General features: G+C 58.8%; 2 protein-coding genes and 2 long non-coding RNA genes across 8 annotated transcripts in view; 2 read left to right on the top strand and 2 right to left on the bottom strand.

Moving 5' to 3' along the window:
- Positions 1 to 5: 5 nt before the first annotated feature.
- On the top strand, positions 6 to 3,912 carry LOC138846555 (uncharacterized). The gene is made up of 3 exons (XR_011384046.1): positions 6 to 316; positions 844 to 971; positions 3,785 to 3,912. It is a non-coding gene; the product is annotated as an uncharacterized lncRNA (long non-coding RNA).
- Positions 2,461 to 13,678, bottom strand: LOC100357474 (cocaine esterase-like). 3 transcript variants are annotated; one of them, XM_070062568.1, is made up of 12 exons: positions 13,510 to 13,678; positions 9,830 to 10,034; positions 8,940 to 9,081; positions 7,844 to 7,977; positions 7,504 to 7,762; positions 7,016 to 7,114; positions 6,650 to 6,790; positions 5,468 to 5,548; positions 5,099 to 5,243; positions 4,377 to 4,514; positions 3,439 to 3,511; positions 2,461 to 3,211 (listed from the first exon to the last, which is right to left on the bottom strand). In XM_070062568.1, exons 1-12 carry the CDS (start codon positions 13,583 to 13,585, stop codon positions 3,025 to 3,027), a joined length of 1,680 nt encoding a protein of 559 aa, XP_069918669.1. In that variant the 5' UTR covers positions 13,586 to 13,678; the 3' UTR covers positions 2,461 to 3,024. The 3 variants fall into 3 exon arrangements, with proteins under 3 accessions (XP_069918669.1, XP_051702849.2, XP_069918670.1); XM_051846889.2 differs by having other exon boundaries at positions 5,468 to 5,566; positions 13,510 to 13,677; XM_070062569.1 differs by lacking the exons at positions 2,461 to 3,211; positions 3,439 to 3,511 and adding an exon at positions 3,848 to 3,987 and having other exon boundaries at positions 5,468 to 5,566.
- LOC138846554 (uncharacterized) lies at positions 11,949 to 17,753 on the top strand. 3 transcript variants are annotated; one of them, XR_011384044.1, is made up of 5 exons: positions 11,949 to 12,065; positions 12,197 to 12,281; positions 13,961 to 14,081; positions 14,608 to 14,735; positions 17,393 to 17,753. It is a non-coding gene; the product is annotated as an uncharacterized lncRNA (long non-coding RNA). The 3 variants fall into 3 exon arrangements; XR_011384045.1 differs by lacking the exon at positions 17,393 to 17,753 and adding an exon at positions 15,349 to 15,910 and having other exon boundaries at positions 13,965 to 14,081; XR_011384043.1 differs by lacking the exon at positions 17,393 to 17,753 and adding an exon at positions 15,349 to 15,910 and having other exon boundaries at positions 11,950 to 12,065.
- The window catches only part of LOC138846547 (cocaine esterase-like), a 9,985-nt gene continuing 6,552 nt past the window's right edge, over positions 16,045 to 19,477 (bottom strand). Inside the window, exons 6-12 of the mRNA XM_070062578.1 lie at positions 19,267 to 19,365; positions 18,869 to 19,009; positions 18,669 to 18,749; positions 18,303 to 18,447; positions 17,747 to 17,884; positions 17,193 to 17,265; positions 16,045 to 16,799 (exon numbers count right to left, since the gene is read on the bottom strand). Coding sequence (XP_069918679.1) covers positions 16,616 to 16,799; positions 17,193 to 17,265; positions 17,747 to 17,884; positions 18,303 to 18,447; positions 18,669 to 18,749; positions 18,869 to 19,009; positions 19,267 to 19,365 — 861 coding nt within the window. The 3' untranslated portion in view covers positions 16,045 to 16,615. The remainder of the gene's footprint in view (positions 16,800 to 17,192; positions 17,266 to 17,746; positions 17,885 to 18,302; positions 18,448 to 18,668; positions 18,750 to 18,868; positions 19,010 to 19,266; positions 19,366 to 19,477) is intronic.

The raw sequence follows: 19,477 nt of genomic DNA, 5'->3' as shown, positions 1-19,477 counted from the left end.
GCATGGCTGCCTCCCCTCTCACTGGGCTCCTCGAGGGTCCAGGCCCCTCACCTCAATCCTGGAGTCACCAACTTCACTGTCCTTGCTGTCCTAGTCTGAGATAGTGTAGGCATACAGGAAGCAGGACACCAGGGGGCCTTCTAAGGGGAATGAACCATTAAAAAAGGGATTTATTTATTTTTTATTTATTTGAAAGGCAGAGTTAAAGAGTCAAGAGAGATACAGAGAGAGATCTTCCATCTACAGGGTAGTCTCAAACGTCCAGGTCTGGGTCAGCCCAACGCCAGGAGCCAGCAGCTTCTTCTGGGTCTCCCGGGTGAGTGCAGGGGCCCAAGCACGTGGGCCTTCTGCTGCTTTCCTAGGCACATTAGCAGGAAGCTGGATCGGAAGTGAAGCCGCGGGGGCTCGGCTCTGTGCCTACATGGGATGAAGGCACTGCAGGTGCTGGCTCACTGCTCTGTGCCACAGCCCCTGCCCCAGGGGTCACCTGAGCCAAGGCTGGCAGGTGTCACTGTCCCGGATCCTGGAAGCTCCTCCTTGGTTTCCAGGCTGGGTGCCCACTGGGTCCAGGCCCCTCCTCCATCCTTTCCCGACTCTGCCCATCCCCTCCCTGCTCACTCAGGGTCCAGGTTTTGAGAGGCAGTGACCATGGCACTAACTAAGGGTGAACCCAATGTGTGCTGTGTCCCCAGCTGCTTCTGAGACACAGTTCTGTCCTCTCCTTGACAGTGAAAACCTGCTGGTCCTGCCTGATATGTGGCAATCAGGCAGGAAGAACAATGGGAATTCGGGAGCTGGAACTTTGCCAGCCCTGCATTGTAACTTTATCCCTTTGCTTGTCAGTCTTTTACACCACTTTCCCAGGATGCACCTGTGTCTCAGCTGGGACCAGGAAGGAGAAGCCATGATGGAAACAGGGAAGTGAAATTCTGGATGGAGGGGCCATAACAATCCCTTCACTATTCCCACAGGTGAGATCCCACCCCACTGGGTTATGCATTTAGGGCACCGCCCCTGGGATGAGAAAGGGGAGGGCCCTCTCTGCCCCTGGCTGTGCTTGGGAATCCTCCTTGGGCTGCCTCTTCCTCTCTTCCCCCTGGCAACCCTGGCCCATTCCTGCTGAGTGTCTCTCCGTGTGTGTGTGGCGGCCCTCAGTAGGCGTGCAGGTGTGGTCACGCTCTCTCTCCTTGAAATCAAAGCTGCTTTTGTGCACTGCCTGTGGCTGCTGCTGCTTTTGTCAGGTAGGAGGTCAGAAAGAGCCTCTGAGTGTGTGTGAGAAGGGCCTGAACCCCAGCACCTACTACGGAAGCCGCAGAAGCCCAGCATCCTGCACTTCACATCCTGCCCAGACCCTGATAACCTCCCAGGTGTCCCTGCCCTTCCCCCAAGGAAAGCTCCAGGGAGAACTCCCTCCTCAGGACCGGATGGGTTACCTGACCTGCTAACACGGGGCAACAAATCCTAGATGCCAAAGGGAAGCCCCTCTGCTCTGCTGTGCCCAGCAAATCTGGGAAGCAATTTAATAATTTTCACCCAGCAAATACTCCCTGGGTCCCTACCCTTTGTCCTGGAGGAGAGGGGAGGTGGGTAAACAGGCTCCCTTAGAAACCTAGGGAGTCCAAACAGACTGTGCTCACCCTCTGCCTCCCTGCTGAGCCCCCGCCTGGCCTGCCCAGGTGTATTCTCTCCACTCATCCCTGTCACCTCGCTCTCCCCTGGTCCCAGTGACTGGGTGCTCTCTCTGTCCCTTCATTCCTGACAGATGCCCTGTCCCCAAGAAAGCCTTTGCTCTCTGTCTCCTGTCTGAATTCTTCCTTGTGTGAAGACGAGAAGGCCATGGCTTCCACGGCCTTGCCTCCGGTGTCATTGGGATTTCTCATCTCCGTGAGGACTAGAACCTTGAATAAAATGTAAGACCCAGGGCCCAAACTTTCCTCACCGGGCACCCAGCAGGGTACGTGTGGTCCTGTGACAGCAGTGGGGGGGCTGGGAGTCAGCCTGAGTGTAGGAAACATCAGGCTCCCTGCAGGAAGGAGGAGCAGCCTGGGCACGGGAGCCCCCAGGGGAAGTGGACCCTGGCTCATGAAGGCTGACTTTGTGGCTTCTGAGAACTGGCCTTGACCTCTGCTCAGCCCCAGGCTCTCTCAGCCACCATGGCCAGGGCTAGCCCAGGGCAAAGTCCAGAGGGAGAAACATTATCTGTGTACCCAACGTGGTCGCAGGGGTCCAAGCACTTGGGCCCTCCTCTTTCCCACGTGCCTTAGCAGAGAGCTGGATCAGGAGTGGAACAGCTGGGACCTGAACTGTCCTCATATGAGATGCCAGCAACATGGGTAGAGGCTTAACCCCCTGTGCAAAGCAACAGGTTTACTGCATTATTGATTCATGGTATCCCAGGTGTGCAGGTAAACAGGTCTAAGAAAACGTGGCAGGTTCACTCAGATGAGTGTGACTCAGCTGTAAAAGGACTGGAACCTTTATTTGTGCTGCATGGATGGGATTGAAGTGCCACTCATGGCAGCCTGCAGGGATGAAGCCACGTTGACTCCTGGAGTCCAGGTCCTCTGTGGCCTCTAAGAGATGTGAGATCACAGGGCATGCTGGGAGGAGGAGGAGGGGTTAAGGCACCCAGGGGTGGGCAACAATGCCCAACGCAGCCTCCTCCACGTGTGGAAGGCCTGGGCAGGGAGGAAAGGAGAGGGAGGGTGGGGAGAAGGTGGTGGGGGAAGAAGCAGGAGGGGCCCAGGGTCCAGTGGGTGTTGAGGAAGCTGGGCGGGGACTGGTGTTGCCCAACACAGCTCCATGGAACAGGTACTGGGTGTGTCTCACACGAGGGGACCCAGGGAGGGTTGGCAATGAACCTCAAGACTTGGGTTCTCCACAATGGTCTGCTGAGTGGACGGAGGCCAGCAGGACTGAGTGGTCACGTGAGAGTGCCTAATGCATGGCTCTTCCGGGGATGTGTGTGAGTGCATTGGGCCCCACCTGCTCTGGAGCCCCTGTCCCCAACCCCCACACAGGCAGCTACAGCTCTGTGTGCTTCTGCTCAGCTCCTCTTAGCTCCTGGACCCTCTGGGGCAGGGTGTGGGTCCAGAACTGGAGCCTGCGGGCCTTCAGGGCCTGGCCCACTGCAGGCTGCAGGTTCAGCTGCAGGTATCGCTCATCCTGGTCGAACACGGGCCAGTGCGGCAGGCCCTCACCGTTGGGGTTCCTGCAGACAAGACGTCAGGAAGCAGACGTGAGCAGCCCGTGGCCCAACCCAGGTCACTGGGAGATGGGAGAGTGTGCCTGGTCCCAGGCCCCTGTGAGTGCCAGTGGGTCCAGAGCTGGGGAGGGCACTGTCATGTGACTTAGGACCCTGGATGCTGGTGAGGTCCCCCCAGAGGAGGGAGGGCAGAGGGTCCCAGGTCCCTGGGGATTTGGGGGGAGTCGTCTCACCCGTTGCGAGCAAAGTTGGCCCAGTACTTCATCACCCTCCTGCTCAGCAGCTCCTCCTCCTCAGTGAGGGGCACTGCATGGGGGAGGGGCAGTGTCAATTCGGCCACCCCAGTCCTGCTGCCCATCATGCACCTCGCTCCCAGCCCAGGTGGAGCTGACCCTCGGCTATCCCACGCTGGTTCTCTGCCCCTCCCTTCATTCCCAGGAGCTGGACCCTCCCCTGGCCAAGCTCCCTTTTCTCTGTGCAGCCTCCTGCTCCGTGGACCCGGGCTCATTTCTGGCTCGGCCAGGGAAGTCCTTTAAGAAACAAATACACCTTTGAGACTCCTGCCTCTGCTCCCCGCAGGACCCCTGTGGTGGAATGAGAAGGCCATTGCAAGGTGGCCGCTGGCAAGCGAGCATCAGTTACTCAGGAATGGCTTTGAAACCCACCTGGCAACGGAGCCTGCCTGGCAACAGGCTGTGATTGATGGCTTTGGAAACTGCTTGGCAACAGGCTGTGATTGGTTGGGGCATAGACCGCCCCTTGACCGGATTGACTGCTCTTACCTACATAAGATGTACCAACTGAAATAAAGGAGTCTGTGGGCTGCTTGCCTCAAGCCCGCTTTCACCCGACTCACTCCCGGGGTCTGTGTGATGACTCTGTGCCTCTTGCCCCCACCACGCTCCTCCTCTCAGAAACGAATCCACTACAACATTGTTGAGAAATAAACTGCAACAGACCCCCATGACCAGGTGGGCAGAGTAGGAGGGGCACAGGCCGCTGACTGAGGCTCTGGTATTCTAACCCTGGTTCAGCCCTCAGAGCCCTGAGACCCTGCACACCTACTCACCCTGTGTCCCAGCCTCAGGCTCCCCATCTGTGCAGTGGGGGCAACACCCCCTCGGGGCCTTTTAGGGCCCTGGCCTGCCTCCAGGGAGGGAGGGAGACTCACCTTGGCGGTTTACAAAGAAGATGCCAAAGACAAAGGCCAGCTCATCCCCGTGGTCAGCCTTCACGTGGGGCGGCTTCTTGTCCTTTAGGAAGTGGGGCCGGTGCTGGAACTCATAGAAGTAGGTGGGCGCGTGGGGGCCTGGAGGGAGAGATGCGGGGGCTCCACTTTCTAGTGCACACCTGGCTGGATCTGGCCCAGGGCGCGGTAGTGGCTGGGATGGGATCATGGCCTCGGGGCTTCCCAGCTGGGTAGCTCTGGGAAAGTCACCCAAGCTCACTCACTTCCCTGTCCTCTGCACGATGGGGGAGGCGCCTTGGGATTTACCGAGATGGGGACATCACGGGCCTGGCTCTCAGGGGCCGCAGGAAGAGCGGGAGGGGAAGGGCATCTGGGGCGGTGGCTACGGAGTCACTCGGGACAGCTGCTTCCTACTAATGTGCAGGAGGAGGCAGCAGGAGTTGGCCCTGCCACTCACGGCCCGAGACCTGGGTTGAGTTCTGGGCTCCCGGCTTTGGGCTGGGCCAGCACTGGCTGTTTCAGGCATTTAGGGGAATGAACCAGCAGCTGGAAGAGCGCTGTCTGTTTTTCTGTGTGCTTCTTTGCCTTCCAAATAAATTCTAAGAAAGTTTAAAAAGATGTGGGTAGGGACCTGGGCAGGACAGACCTCTCATAGCTCTGAGCTATGCCCTTGACGGTCAGGCCAGGGCCACAGACGAACTCACGCTGAAGATGGGCCACTTGGAGCGCAGGCATCACGAAGAGGCCGTCTGCCATCATCTCCTGGAACTGGGCCTTGAGGGTCTGGGGGTCCTCGCTGCTCCCCATGTACTCCTCCATCAACACGTCCCCAGACTCAGGCGGCAGCATCTGGCCCGGGCGGTGGGGAAAGGGAGGTGAGGCAGACTCCAGGGCAGGGAGGCGGCGGCCTCAGGGGTGGGGAAATGGGTCCTGGAGTGGGACAGGGAATGGGGGAGGGCCCGGCTCTGGGATGCCTCCCTGCCCCTGCCCAGGCCCACAAAGGTGCATTTGCCACAGCTTTTGCATGAGCAGGATTCCCCTGCCCAGGAATGGGGTGGGTCCCGGAGCCTCACCAACTGTGCTAAAGATGTCCTCAGAATGGCCCGCATGGCCTCTCGGTCGATGTCCTTCTGGGAGTCCAGGGTCGGTAAGCTCTGGGGGGGTTGATGAGCCTGTTAGGTGGGAAGTTAGTTTAACCTCTGTGTGTGTGAGCAAGGCCTGAACCCCAGCACCTGCTGTGGAAGCCCCAGAAGCCCAGCATCCTGCACTTCACATCCTGCCCAGACCCTGATGACCTCCCAGGTGGTCCCAGCCCTTCCCCCAAGGAAAGCTCCCAGGATTCTCTCTCCTGGGGACCAGATGGGTTACCTGACCTGATAACATGGGGTAACAAAACCTTCTCAGACGCCCTAAGGGAAGCCCCTCTGCTCTGCCAGGCCCAGCAAATCAGGGGAGGAATTTGCTAATTTCACCCAACAAACCCTTCCTATGAGTCCCCATCTTTTTTTTTTTTTTTTTTTTTTTTTTTTGACAGGCAGAGTGGACAGTGAGAGAGAGAGACAGAGAGAAAGGTCTTCCTTTTGCCGTTGGTTCACCTTCCAATGGCCGCCGCGGCTGGCGCACTGCGGCCGGCACACTGCGCTGATCGGATGGCAGGAGCCAGGTACTTCTCCTGGTCTCCCATGGGGTTTAGGGCCCAAGCACTTGGGCCATCCTCCACTGCACTCCTGGGCCACAGCAGAGAGCTGGCCTGGAAGAGGGGCAACCGGGACAGAATCCGTCACCCTGACCGGGACTAGAACCCGGTGTCCGGCGCCGCAAGGTGGAGAATTAGCCTAATGAGCCGCGGCGCCGGCTAACTTTTGTTTGGAAGAAGAGGGGGAGGTGGGCAAACAGGCTCCCTTAAACTGGGAATCGAAGCTAGGACTGTGCACTCAGCCCTCTGGCTCTAAGCTGAGCTGCTGCCTGGCCTGCCAAGGTGTGTTCTCTCCACTCACCCATGTAACCTCCCTCTCCCCCAGGCTGAGCGACTGGTCGCTCTCCCTCTGTCCCATCCGTTCTGATGGATGCCCTAACCCCAATAAAGCCTCATCACTTCACTCTCTGTCTCACGCCTGGATTCTTTCTCCCGTGAAGACAAGAACCCCGCGGCTTCCACAGCCTTTTCTCCGGTGACAAGCCTAGAGCGACAGAGCCCTGGGATCCCTGAACTGACAGAGTCCTGAGTCCCCCAGGGGTGCGGAGCTCAGCCTCACCCTGGGGAGGAGCCAGCCATACTCGTCGTTGTTGACACCGATGATGCTGGGGACGGGTCTGAAGTTCGACGATGCCAGCAGCTCCTGGGGGTGCCTGGGCAGGAAGACCCCGTCCACCACGCCAGGGATGGATCTGAAGGCCTAGGGAGGCAGCAAGGTCAGGTCCCAAACATCTCCTGATGCCTTCCACTCCTTCCTGGCTCACAGCAGTCTCCATGCCCAGTCCAGCAGGGCTCATGCCTGACGTGGCTGCCCTGGTCTCCACTTCCCATCCAGGGCTATGAGGACAGCAAGGCATGCAGGCCGGGGAGTAGGATGAGCATCAGGCCTGTGAGCACCCCCCCCGCTTTGTGAATTCGGCCCAACCTTGGTGATGGCCAGCATCTCCTCTTCACTCTTGCCCCGCAGGCAGCGCACCAGGACCTCGGAGTTCACCTGGCCACAGGCAGACAGGTTGGCCACCATCTGTAACGGGACCACACAGGGGCTGGCACCCCTTTTCAGGAGGGGGGGGGAGTCTACCCAAAGCTGTGGCTGGGGGCAAGTGTGCCCCGTCTCCCAGGGTGTTGCAGTTGTGAACTTGTTGTCTCAGCCAGAGGGACCAGCACACCTGCCTAGACGGTTCCACCCAGCAAGGGAGCCCCAGTGTGGCATCTTAGCAGGACACAGAATCGATCTCTACCGCGGCAGAGGTGTGTGGATTCTGACCCCCGAGTCGCCCATCCCCGGGTTGATGGCCGTTCTGGAGGCACCCTGATGTTCCTTGTTGTACCCATTGAACAGAGACAGAAACAGAGGCTCTGTGAGGGAAGACAGGAGCAGCAGGCTTGGACAGGGCAGTGGAGGACACTCACTGTGGAGACCACCTCCGATGAGGTGGTGATGAGCCTGGGCAGTATGGCCACCCCACTCTCCATGATGGCTCTGTGGAAGAGACCTTGGGACATGGGTGACAGCACATGGGATGACACACTTGTGGCACCCGCAGACTCGCCGAAAATGGTGACCCGGCCAGGGTTGCCTCCAAAGTGGGCGATATTCTGCTGGACCCAGTGCAGCGCGGCCACTTGGTCCAGGTAGCCCCAGTTTCCAGTGGCGTGCTGGTCTCCAGTGCTGAGAAGTGGCAGGGACAGGGGTCACTGGGCTGTCCCGGTGCCACTTGTCCCGCAGGGCCCACCCCAGCCCCGGTCTCACCTGAAGAAGCCCAGGACTCCCAGGCGGTACTGGATGGTGACCACCACCACGTCCTCAAATGCCGCCAGCGCAGAACCGTCATACATGGAAGCCATGCCTACAGCCAGTGCACCACCGTGGATCCACACCATCACCTGGCAAAGTCAAGGCCAATACCACAAGGTTCCCACCAGCCCAAACCCCACCTGGTTGCCACCTGGCCTACCCAGTGCTTGGCTCTGCACCTGCCCGTGGAGACGGAGCTCCCGTCAGACTGCAGGACCTGGGTCATCGAATTCTATCGGAAAACACAGGCCACTCACACTGTGGGGCCCCCTCCTCCGCTACCAAAGTCTCGCTCTGTTCCTCCCAGGACCTCCTCTGTGTGCACAGAAAGGAGTGTCCCCCCGACTGCTCCACTTGAACAGTAACCGACAGCCCAGGACAGTCTTCAACACGAACAGTCCATGACGGGCATTGGGGAATGAGCAGCAGGGCCCTTGGGCACCCGAGTGATGCTCCTGGCCACAACTGGTTGGGTGAGTCCTGGGTCCATCACAGGGCCACCTTCTGTGACCTCTGGGAGCAACTGGGACTCTGGGACCCCAAGCCCAGAGGTCAGCTGCCCACCAAGAGTAAGAAAGACTTGTTGGAGCTGACAGTGCGAAGCTTCTCACCAGGGCCACACTGAGGAGGGATCTGGGCCAACCTTGTCTTTTTTAATCTTCTTTAAAAATTTTTTTTGACAGGAAGAGTGGACAGTGAGAGAGAGACGGAGAGAAAGGTCTTCCTTTTTCTGTTGATTCAGCCCCCAGTGGCCGCTGCAGCCAGCGCACTGTCCTGATCCGAAGCCAGGAGCCAGGTGCTTCTCCTGGTCTCCCATGCGGGTGTAGGGTTCAAGGACCTGGGCCATCCTCCACTGCACTCTCACGCCACAGCAGAGAGCTGGACTGGAAGAGGAGCAACCGGGACATAATCCGGAGCCCTGACGGGACCAGAACCCGGGGTGCCGACGCCGCAGGCAGAGGATTAGCCTAGTGAGCCGCGGCACCAGCCCTTTTTTCATCTGCTTGCAAAAGAAATGTCTGTCATCCCCGAGAGGGTCTCGGTCACTCACAGGGAGGCTGGAGCCCTCGTGGGCATGGGCCGGTGCGTAGACGCTGAGGTACAGGCAGTCCTCTGACACGGGGGTGGGAGGCAAGGCTGTGTTAAAGAGGATCTCGGTCACCGCGGTCATTATAGCTGCATCCTGCAGACACCTGGCGGCCACCATGGCGACAGTCAGCCCAGGGCTTGTGCAGGGCCACCCTCATGCCCCTTCCCCTGATATCCTGCTCACACGTGACCCTCCTCGGGAGTCCCTTTGCAGCACGTGCCAGGCCACAGCCCCGGGGGGAGCTGGGACAGAGCTGCACTTCCAGGGAGGTCCCACAGTTGCTGATGGCCTAGGGTGATCTTGACTCTATGGGGACCCCATGGGAGCAATTGACTTCATCCCTTGTCTTAATTCTAGACTCTCGTGGAGTCACATCATCCCACAGAGTCCCATATAAGAATACAAGTCCCATGTCCGTAGATTCGGTGACTGTGGACATGGGGTCCCAGGGAGACCCCATTGGTGTCCTCCTCAGAGATATGCAGGTTCTGCAGATGCAGTCAGGGGCAAGCTTCCTGGAGGCAACTGACTACACCCTCCCACCTGCGCAGAGACAGCGCCCCCTGGTGGCTCAGAACATGGGCAGAACCTGAATGTCCCTGTCTGCTTCTCTAGTCAGCACCTGGAGCTTAATGCCCTCTGACTCCAAGTCCAAGCCAGGAGCCTGGCAAAGCCACTGTGCTCTTGTGAGCCTCAGCAGACTCACTGATAAAGCACGTGGGAAGCCATCACCCACAGGGAAAGCTGGTTATGGGAATTCTAACAGGACAGCTGTCCAGGCCCAGAAAACAGGATCAATGCCACAACCTCCCCATAGGGCTGGACCTTCCCTGCACCCTGGGAGTGCTTACATGGCTGGGTGGGAGGTCCCGTCCCTCACTCCACTCCAAGCTTCAGCAGGTTCAGGAGGTGCAAAGCGCAGCGGCCCCAGAGGTGGCTTGGCAAAGGGAATTCCCAGGAAGGTGTGGACGCCCGCATCGGTGCCTTCCACGTGGACCAGGCTCCCGCGCACCTGCCCCGTGTGCGTGTTCCGGATGGGGCTGGCAGAGTCCTGGCCTGTGGGCAGAGAAGCACATCAGGTGTGGCTCTCCATGAGCTGCCCTTCCACACAGCTGCTGTGGCCTCTCCTTGGCATCGGCACCTCAGCCTTGCCAAGGCCTCGGACCTACAAACACTGACCTGACCAACTCCCCGCACAGGGAATTTACCCCCACCTGCCAAGTCAACAGTGCTGTCCTTGGGCCTACCGAGGACATCCCACAGCTCCCGAGGCTCCTGGGCCCTAGCACCCTCCCTGAGCACTAGGAGTCAGCGCAGGTGACAGCCCTGGGGGCGAGGAGAGCGTCCTTTCTGCTGACTGCCCTCGGTCACAGGAGGTAGAGCTGTGAGCACCAGACTGACCAGGCTCCCCTGCTAGGAGGCTCATGCTCCAGGCAGCAAGAAGGGAAGAAAGGAAGCGTCCTCTAGGGGGCGGTGTAGTGGCGCTCGGGTGCACCCACAGCCTGCATGGCCAGCATCCCCTACACAGTTCCATCCTGGCTGCTTCACCCGGATCCAGCTCCCTGCTAATGGGTTGGGGACGTAGTAGAATCCCCCAGCACCTGGGCCCTGCACCCTCCTGGAGGCCCTGGATGGCTCCTGGTTTTGGACTGGCCCAGCCCTGACTGTAATGCGCACATGTGGAGGGAATCAGAGGATGGAAGATCTGTTTTCCCTTTCTGTCTGGACTCAGCATTTCCAATAAAGAAGAAATATTTCAAGAAGGAAACAAAACATATCATTTAAAAAAAACAGAAAGAGAGCATGCTCTCTAAAAGAGATGGCATTGGTGCCATGAATGCAGGAGGGAGGTGACTGTGCCCAGGATAGGACAAGCACAACCTGATCTGGGGACCAGTGAGGGAGGAGGTGACGAAGTCATCTAATACGGAAGCCCAGGGATTAGTAAAGAGTTTCTACAAACGAATCAGAACATTTTAGCCACACATCAGAAAATAGGTTAGGGACCAGAACTGTGGCATAGCAGGTAAAGCGGCCATCTGCAGGGCCAACATCCCATATGGGTGCCAGTTTGAGTCCTGGCTGCTCCACTGTGCATCCAGCTCTCTGCTCTGGCCTGGGAAAGCAGAAGACGGTCCAACTCCTTGGGCCCTGCACCCACATGGGAGACCTGGAAGAAGCTCCTGGCTTTGGATTGGCTCAGCGCCAGCCATTGCAGTCTACTGGGGAGTGAACCAGAGAATGGAAGACCTCTCTCTCTCTCTCTCTCCCTCTCTCGCTCACTCTCTCTCTCTCTCTAAGCAATTGCCTCTCTGTAAATCTGCCTTTCAAATAAAATAAATCTCTCTAAAAAAATAAGATGTACAAATATGCACATAAACCTGAGGATCTCACACAAATGAAGAGAAAAGCACGTGGTTCCAGACTACCTCAGTGGCTCTTGTTTGTAATTTGTATTCATTCATATGAAAAGAGAGACACACACAGAGAGACAGAGATGTCCTGTGTGCTGGTTCCCTCACCAAATGGCCACCACAGCTGGGACGGGGCCCTGATAGGCCAGGAGCCCTGAACTCAATCGGGGTCTCCCAGTGGGAGGCAGGGACCAGTACCGGAGCCCACCTGCTGCCTCTCAGCCTGCAGGTTAGCAGGAATCTGGAATCAGGAGGTGCCGAGGCGGGACCCGGGCACAGGGCTCAGGGCTGGGCGTCCCCAGCGGTGGCTCCACTGCTGCTCCCAGTGCTGCCCCTCATGACCTATGTTGTGCCACGAACCAGATATGAAAAGGTCGAGATGTTCTATGGTGAGGACTCAGCACCACATGCTGGGCTTTGCAAAACAAGAAAAAACAGAAGCGGAACCCTAACAGCTGAACCTGATGGAGCCTCTAGGCTACAATTCCTGTGTACAGAGGGTGAGGGGAATGAGGAACGGCCAGAAGGCACCACAGGGATGGGGCCTCCCCCTCCAGAGAGAGCCAAGGGTAAACCGGTTTCTCAACACAGGAATCAGGAGGAAGAGCACAGCGAGGCAGAGGGGGAGCTGACGCGTGAGGGAGACTCAGCAACACACGGCAACCACACAAGGGTGCAGAGCCCGGGCGCGGGGGTGGGGAGGGGGACCTGTGCCCATGGCTGGGGTAGGGAAACGGGACACCTGCTCTGGGAACCCGACGGGCAGTCCTGCAACACTTAACCCGGAGCTCCACCGCCCTGCAGGTCCCACCCTCGGTAGAAGCCCAAGGGAAGTGCCAACTGTTGGGCGCCCCTGGGTCAGGGAGAGGAGAGCCTGGCCCCGGAGCCGGTGAGTAAATAGCGCCTCTGTCCTGAGCTGGTCCCGACCTTGTCCTTGTCGTTCGCCCCAACCATGGAGGACAGCGCTGCCCGCGGCAGCAGTTCCGGCTGTGAGGCTGACAGTGAGCTGAGCTCAGCAGAGTCCAGGAAGGATTTGGGCGGCTTCCGTGCAGACGCTGCCGCGGTTCCTGCCCCGGACATGCACAGCGACTCCCAGGGACCTTACGGAACAACTGCTCCCTCTCTGAGTGGGGACCCAGCCCCAGATATTACTTTATTAGGAACCACAGTGATGTGGGGGAGACGATCTGCCTGGAAGGTCCTGGTCGCCGGGAGAGTCTGTGCATTGCAGGGCAGGCGGGGAGCCCGTGGGTGAGCATGGAGGAGGAGGAGTGGGGCCTGTGCTGGGGATTAGATAGGGAGAGGGTGGGGTTAGAGACCTGGCTTTTCACGATTTTTTATTGTCTTTAAAGAGTTATTTTTTGGAAAGGTCAAGTTAGAGAGAGAGAGAGAGAACCCATCTGCTGGTTCAGCTCCCAAATGGCCCACCCAGGCCTCAGCCAGGAGCCTTGAACTCCAGCAGGGTCTCCCACGTGGGAGCATCAGGGGCCTGGGACAGAGCCATCTTCCACTGCTTTCCCAGGCACATTACATGCAGCTGCATTGGGAGACCAGCAGGCAGAGCTGGAGCCAGTGTTCGTAGGGGCCGCCAGTGCACAGTGCTGACTTGCTCTGCAATGCCGGCTCCAGTCTTGGGCCTTTGGAATGAGGAGATAAAGGCTCCACGACACACCCAGCTTTTGTGCCCTCTTGGCCTGGGCTCCCAGAATGCCAGGCACGGAGGTGTGGTCACCTTTGTCCTGGATTCAGCCCAGGAGGACCCCTGCCAGGTGCACAGGGTCAGAGGAGACCCTGGCAGATACACAGCCCAGAGCAGGTTCATCACTGTCCTGGGGAGGGCACAGTCACCACAGCCTCAAGCAAGGGAGGGAAAGGGCCCCATTCCCCACGCCCCTTCCTGTCCCGGCTGCCGACCCGACCAGCGCTGCTCAGAGCCTTCGTGCTGGGCTCATTCCTCCGTGCCAGGAGCTTCAGGAGACCATGGTGGTCGACCAGGTCACCCACTGTCACCTCTGCCACCTCCAGCCTCCCAGGTGCTGCCCTCCTGTGGCCTCAGGCTCTAACTGCGGGATTGGGCAGATCTGACCTTGGTCCCTGTTGCCCCCGGGAATCCTCACCATGACCCGGGTCGAGGAACAGCAGGAGACCGCAGACAATGGCGCCGAGCCGAGCTCCCCTTCGGTGCAGCCCCATGCTCCAAGGAGGCCCGCGTGCACACCTCTGTGTCCCGCAGGCTGCACCCAGTGCTCCAGGCTGGGACCAGGGCCTCGCCCCTGGCCTGGGCAGGAAGCAGGCGGGGCACACCGCGGGGGCGGGGCTTGAGTGCCTCTGGTGGGAGTGGACTGAGAGAAGAGAGGTCAGTAGGGACCCAGGCATGGCTGCCTCCCCTCTCACTGGGCTCCTCGGGGGTCCAGGCCCCTCACCTCAATCCTGGAGTCACCAACTTCACTGTCCTTGCTGTCCTAGTCTGAGATAGTGTAGGCATACAGGAAGCAGGACACCAGGGGGCCTTCTAAGGGGAATGAACCATTAAAAAAGGGATTTATTTATTTTTTATTTATTTGAAAGGCAGAGTTAAAGAGTCAAGAGAGACACAGAGAGAGATCTTCCATCTACAGGGTCAGTCTCAAACGTCCAGGTGTGGGTCAGCCCAACGCCAGGAGCCAGGAGCTTCTTCTGGGTCTCCCAGGTGAGTGCAGGGGCCCAAGCACGTGGGCCTTCTGCTGCTTTCCTAGGCGCATTAGCAGGAAGCTGGATCGGAAGTGAAGCCGCGGGGGCTCGGCTCTGTGCCTACATGGGATGAAGGCACTGCAGATGGTGGCTCACTGCTCTGTGCCACAGCCCCTGCCCCAGGGGTCACCTGAGCCAAGGCTGGCAGGTGTCACTGTCCCGGATCCTGGAAGCTCCTCCTTGGTTTCCAGGCTGGGTGCCCACTGGGTCCAGGCCCCTCCTCCATCCTTTCCCGACTCTGCCCATCCCCTCCCTGCTCACTCAGGGTCCAGGTTTTGAGAGGCAGTGACCATGGCACTAACTAAGGGTGAACCCAATGTGTGCTGTGTCCCCAGCTGCTTCTGAGACACAGTTCTGTCTCAACTTGACAGTGAAAACCTGCTGGTCCTGCCTGATATGTGGCAACCAGGCAGGAAGAACAACGGGAATTCGGGAGCTGGAACTTTGCCAGCCCTGCATTGCAACTTTATCCCTTTGCTTGTCAGCCTTTTACATCACTTTCCCAGGATGCACCTGTGTCTCAGCTGGGACCAGGAAGGAGAAGCCATGATGGAAACAGGGAAGTGAAATTCTGGATGGAGGGGCCATGGCAATCCCTTCAGTATTCCCACAGGTGAGATCCCACCCCACTGGGTTATGCATTTAGGGCACCGCCCCCTGGGATGAGAAAGGGGAGGGCCCTCTCTGCCCCTGGCTGTGCTTGGGAATCCTCCTTGGGCTGCCTCTTCCTCTCTTCCTCCTGGCAACCCTGGCCCATTCCTGCTGAGGGTCTCTCCGTGGGTGGCGGCCCTCAGTAGGCGTGCAGGTGTGGTCACGCTCTCTCTCCTTGAAATCAAAGCTGCTTTTGTGCACTGCCTGTGGCTGCTGCTGCTGTGAATCCTCATCTCCATGGGGACAAGAAGCTTGAGTAAAATGTAAGACCCAGGGCCCACACCTTCCCCACCGGGCACCCAGCCGTAGCGGCCATTTGGGGGGTGAACCAATGGAAGCAAGACCTATTTCTCTCTCTCTCTCTCTCTCTCACCATCTAACTCTGTCAAAAAAAAAAAAAAAAAAAAAAAAGAAAAGAAAAATAAGTAGGAGTTCAAACACACTGTGCTCACCCTCTGCCTCCCTGCTGAGCCCCGCCTGGCCTGCCCAGGTGTATTCTCTCCACTCATCCCTGTCACCTCGCTCTCCCCTGGGCCCAGTGACTGGCACTCTCTCTGTCCCTTCATTTCTGACAGATGCCCTGTCCCCAAGAAAGCCTTTGCTCTCTGTCTCCTGCCTGAATTCTTCCTTGTGTGAAGACGAGAAGGCCATGGCTTCCACGGCCTTGCCTCCGGTGACATATCGGTTTCTCATCCCCATTGGCACAAAAACCTTGAATAAAATGTAAAACCCTTAGGCCCAGAAAAGTCCCCAGTCTGGGGATCCAGCAGGGTACGTGTGGTCCTGTGACAGCAGTGGGGGGGCCGGGAGTCAGCCTGAGTGTAGGAAACATCAGGCTCCCTGCAGGAAGGAGGAGCAGCCTGGGCACGGGAGCCCCCAGGGGAAGTGGACCCTGGCTCATGAAGGCTGCCTTTGTGCTCCCTGAGAACTGGCCTTGACCTCTGCTCAGCCCCAGGCTCTCTCAGCCACCATGGCCAGGGCTATCCCAGGGCAAAGTCCAGAGGGAGAAACATTATCTGTGTACTGTACATGGGTGGCTGGGCACAAACACTCTGGATCAGGACTGGAGCGGCTTGGACCTGAACTGTCGCTCATATGAGATGCCAGCGACATGGGTAGAGGCTTAACCCCTGTGAAAGCAACAGCCCTATACTCCAGGTTACTGCACTAATGATTCATGGTATCCCAGCTATGCAGGTAACCAGGTGTCTTAGAGAGCTGAGGGTCTAAGAAAACGTGGCAGGTTCACTCAGGTGAATGTGACTCAGCTGTGAAAGGACTGGAACCCTTTATTTGTGCTGCATGGATGGGATTAGGGCGCCACTCATGGCAGCCTGCAGGGACGAAGCCACGGTGACTCCTGGAGTCTGGGTCCTCTGTGGCCTCTAAGAGATGTGAGATCACAGGCATGCTGGGAGGAGGAGCAGGGGGAGGGCTTAAGGCACCCAGGGGTGGGCAACAATGCTCAACGAAGTTCCCTCTGCATGGGGAGGGCCTGGGGCTGGGAGGAGAGGAGAGGGAGGGTGTGGAGAAGGTGGAGGGGGCAAGAAGCAGGAGGGGCCCAGTGCCCAGTGGGTGTTGAGCAAGCTGGGCTGGCACTGGTGTTGCCCAACACAGCTGCATGGAGGTGTACTGAGTGAGTCTTCAATGAGGGGCCCCAGGGAGGGTTGGCAATGAACCTCAAGCCGTGGGTTTTTCACAACGGTCAGCTGAGTGGATGGAGGCCAGAAGGACTGAGTGGTCACATGAGAGTGCCTAAAACATGGCTCCTCCGGGGATGTGTGTGAGTGCATCGGGCCCCACCTGCACTGGAGCCCCTGTCCCCCACCCCCACACAGGCAGCTACAGCTCTGTGTGCTGCTCAGCGCCCCTTAGCTCCTGGACCCTCTGGGGCAGGGTGTGGGTCCAGAACTGGAGCCTGCGGGCCTCCAGGGCCTGGCCCACTGCAGGCTGCAGGTTCAGCTGCAGGTATCGCTCGTCCTGGTCGAACACAGGCCAGTGTGGCAGGCCCTCGCCGTTGGGGTTCCTGCAGATAAGACATCAGGAAGGGGGCACTGTGGTCACTCTGAGCCCTGTCCAGCCCAGCCCTGAGCATCTATCTGGGGTCTGGCCAGGCCACCTTGCAGGCAGGAGGGGGTGAGGAATGGGTTTCCAGAAGCAGCAGTAGAACGAACTCCCCCTAGTGTCAGCCCCACATGGGGACCCAGCACCCTGACCTGGCCTGTCCCTCCCCCACAGGGAGCCTCTGGGCAGAGCAGCTCATGGCCCACCCCAGGTCACTGGGAGATGGGAAGATGTGCCTGGTCCTGGGCCCCTGTGAGTGCCAGTGGGTCCTGCAGCTGGGGAGTGCGCTGTCATGTGACTTAGAAGGGAGGGCAGAGGGTCCCAGGTCCCTGGGGATTTGGGGGGGTCGTCTCACCTGTTGCGAGCAAAGTTGGCCCAGTACTTCATCACCCTCCTGCTCAGCAGCTCCTCCTCCTCAGTGAGGGGCACTGCAGAGGGGAGGGGCAGGGTCAGCTCGGACACCCCAGTCCTGCTGCCCCATCATGCACCTCCCTTACCAGCCCAGGTGGAGCTGACCCTCGGCTACCCCCAACCTCTATGTCTTTCCCTCACCAGTGGGACCTGCTTTGTCACGCTCCACAATCCCAGCCAGCCTCTAAGTCATCACACTGGCTTCTCCCTTGCCCTCATTGCTTCTTCCCTCTGACCCTGGGACATTTGTAAGGAAACAGACTTGACTTTGAACCCATGTGCAGTCAGATGAACACTCATCTCTGAGAGGGCAGAAGAAGAGGGAGCAGAGGCTGCACCCTCAGGACTCTCAGACCCAAACCTGCTCCGCCCTCTGAGCTGTAAGACTTCGGACCCTGGATCCCATCTGAGCCTACTGCTTTCATCCCAATGGTGGGTGCAGAGCCCCTCAGAGAGAGTCTGGACCTCATCCCATCCTGATAAAGGAGGAAGATTCACCTTTGTTGCCAAAGAAATGTGATCTAAAGACAAAGAGCAGCTCATCGCCGTGGTCAGCCCTCACGTGGGGCGGCCTGAGGTCCTTTGTGAAGCTGGGTCGATGCTGGAACTCGTAGAAGTAGACAGGGGCGTGGGAACCTGGGGACAGACAGGGAGATGGGTGGCCCCTTCCCGGTGTTCTCCTACAATGCCCATGGGGATGACACATAATTGCTGCACCAGGCTGGGTCCTGGGCAGTTGGGCAGAGGTAGCAGGGGGAGCATGTGCATTGGGCAAGCCCTGGGTTAGATCCTGGCGTTGGACTTCATGCCTTTGAGGTCTGGGTCAGTGAGTAAAGCTCACTCAGCCCTGTCTGCTCCTCTGTACCAGAGTGGAGATGTTGGTCTCTGGAACAAGCCATGGGGGTTTACTGAGAGCAGGGACACCAAGTCCCCGGCACCCTGGGCCCCACTTAAGACATGGATCAGGACCTGGACAGGACAGGTGTCACCTCAGAAAAGGACCCAGCTCTGAGCTGCCCCTAGCGAGTGAGGCCTCAGTCCCAGATGAACTCACGCTGGAAATGTGCTACTCGGAGTGCAGGCATCACGAACATGGCGTCTGCCATCATCTCCTGGAGCTGGGCCATGAGGGTCTTGGGGTCCTCATTGCTCCCCATGTACTCGTCCATCAACAGGTCCCCCAAAGCGGGAGGCAGCATCTGGCCCAGGGGAAGGGGAAGGAGTGAGGAGGGGAGCAGCTCCTGGGAGGGAGGCAGCAGGCTCAGGCTGGGGGACGGAGGTCCTGTATAGTCAGAAACTGGGGGAAACCAGGCTCTGGGAGACCCCTCCCCAACACACGGCTGAGCCTTGGTTCCCAGAGTCCCTGTGTGGGCAGGTGTCTGGGATGTGCTCTGTTGGGGCTGTAGCCTGGGGACCTCACCAGCTGTTCTGCTGTTTGATGCATAATCTCCCGCATCTCCTCTCTGTCTTTCTCCTTTAGAGGGTCAGTGGCGAGCAGGAGCTGAGTGGAGAGGGGAGAGTCACAAGTGTGTGTGGGGGGCTGGGTTGGAGCATTGAAGCCCAGAGGACTGCTCACCACATAGTCTGTGCAGGCACTCAGGAACTAGGGCTGGGGCTCACCTGGGGGAGCCCCCAGCCATACTCATCGTTGTTGACACCAATGATGCTGGGGACGGGTTGAAAGTCAGCCGAGGCCAGCAGCTCCTCGGGGTGTCTGGGCAGGAAGACTCCATCCACCACCCCTGGGATGAGCATGAAGGCCTGTGGGTCACACGGGGGAGGGAGGAAGCAGTGTCCCAGGTGCTCTCTAAAGCCCTCTGGGTTCTCCCATCCCCGATTGGCTCATCCCAGTGTGTTCACCCTCACCCCCTAGGGGCCCCAGCCTGGCATCCAGGATTGGGTCCCCTGTTCCATCCAGGGCTGGGATGTCAGGAGGCATGGACGCGAGGAAGCTGTCCTGGGGACTATGAGGTGCACACAAGCCCATCACCCCCTCACCCACGTGCACGGGGCCCGACCTTGGTGATGGCCAGCATCTCCTCTTCATTCTTGGCCCGCAAGCAGTGCACCAGGGTCTCAGAGTCCACCTGGCCACAGCCAGACAGGTTGGCCACCACCTGTAACGGGACCACACAGGGGCTGGCACAACCATGCTGGAGTCGTGGGGGTTTTCCAAGGCCCCACTGGAGGCAGCTGCACCCCAAATCACACAGGGTGTGGTGTGTGCAC

The sequence above is a fragment of the Oryctolagus cuniculus genome, chromosome 18 (assembly GCF_964237555.1).
Source record: "Oryctolagus cuniculus chromosome 18, mOryCun1.1, whole genome shotgun sequence".
NCBI classification, from domain to species: Eukaryota; Metazoa; Chordata; class Mammalia; order Lagomorpha; family Leporidae; genus Oryctolagus; species Oryctolagus cuniculus.
This window is presented reverse-complemented; position numbering and strand designations above follow the sequence as displayed.

What these genes read in the sequence shown, in the direction of transcription:
- LOC100357474 (XM_051846889.2), bottom strand. Translation starts at nt 13,585, where the DNA reads ATGGGGCTGCACCGAAGGGGAGCTCGGCTCGGCGCCATTGTCTGCGGT. An exon ending in CCAAGTGGCCCATCTTCAGC is followed by an intron (nt 4,515 to 5,098) that starts GTGAGTTCGTCT and finishes CTCTCCCTCCAG; the next exon opens with GCCCCCACGCGCCCACCTAC. An exon ending in CTTCTTTGTAAACCGCCAAG is followed by an intron (nt 3,512 to 4,376) that starts GTGAGTCTCCCT and finishes TCCCCCATGCAG; the next exon opens with TGCCCCTCACTGAGGAGGAG.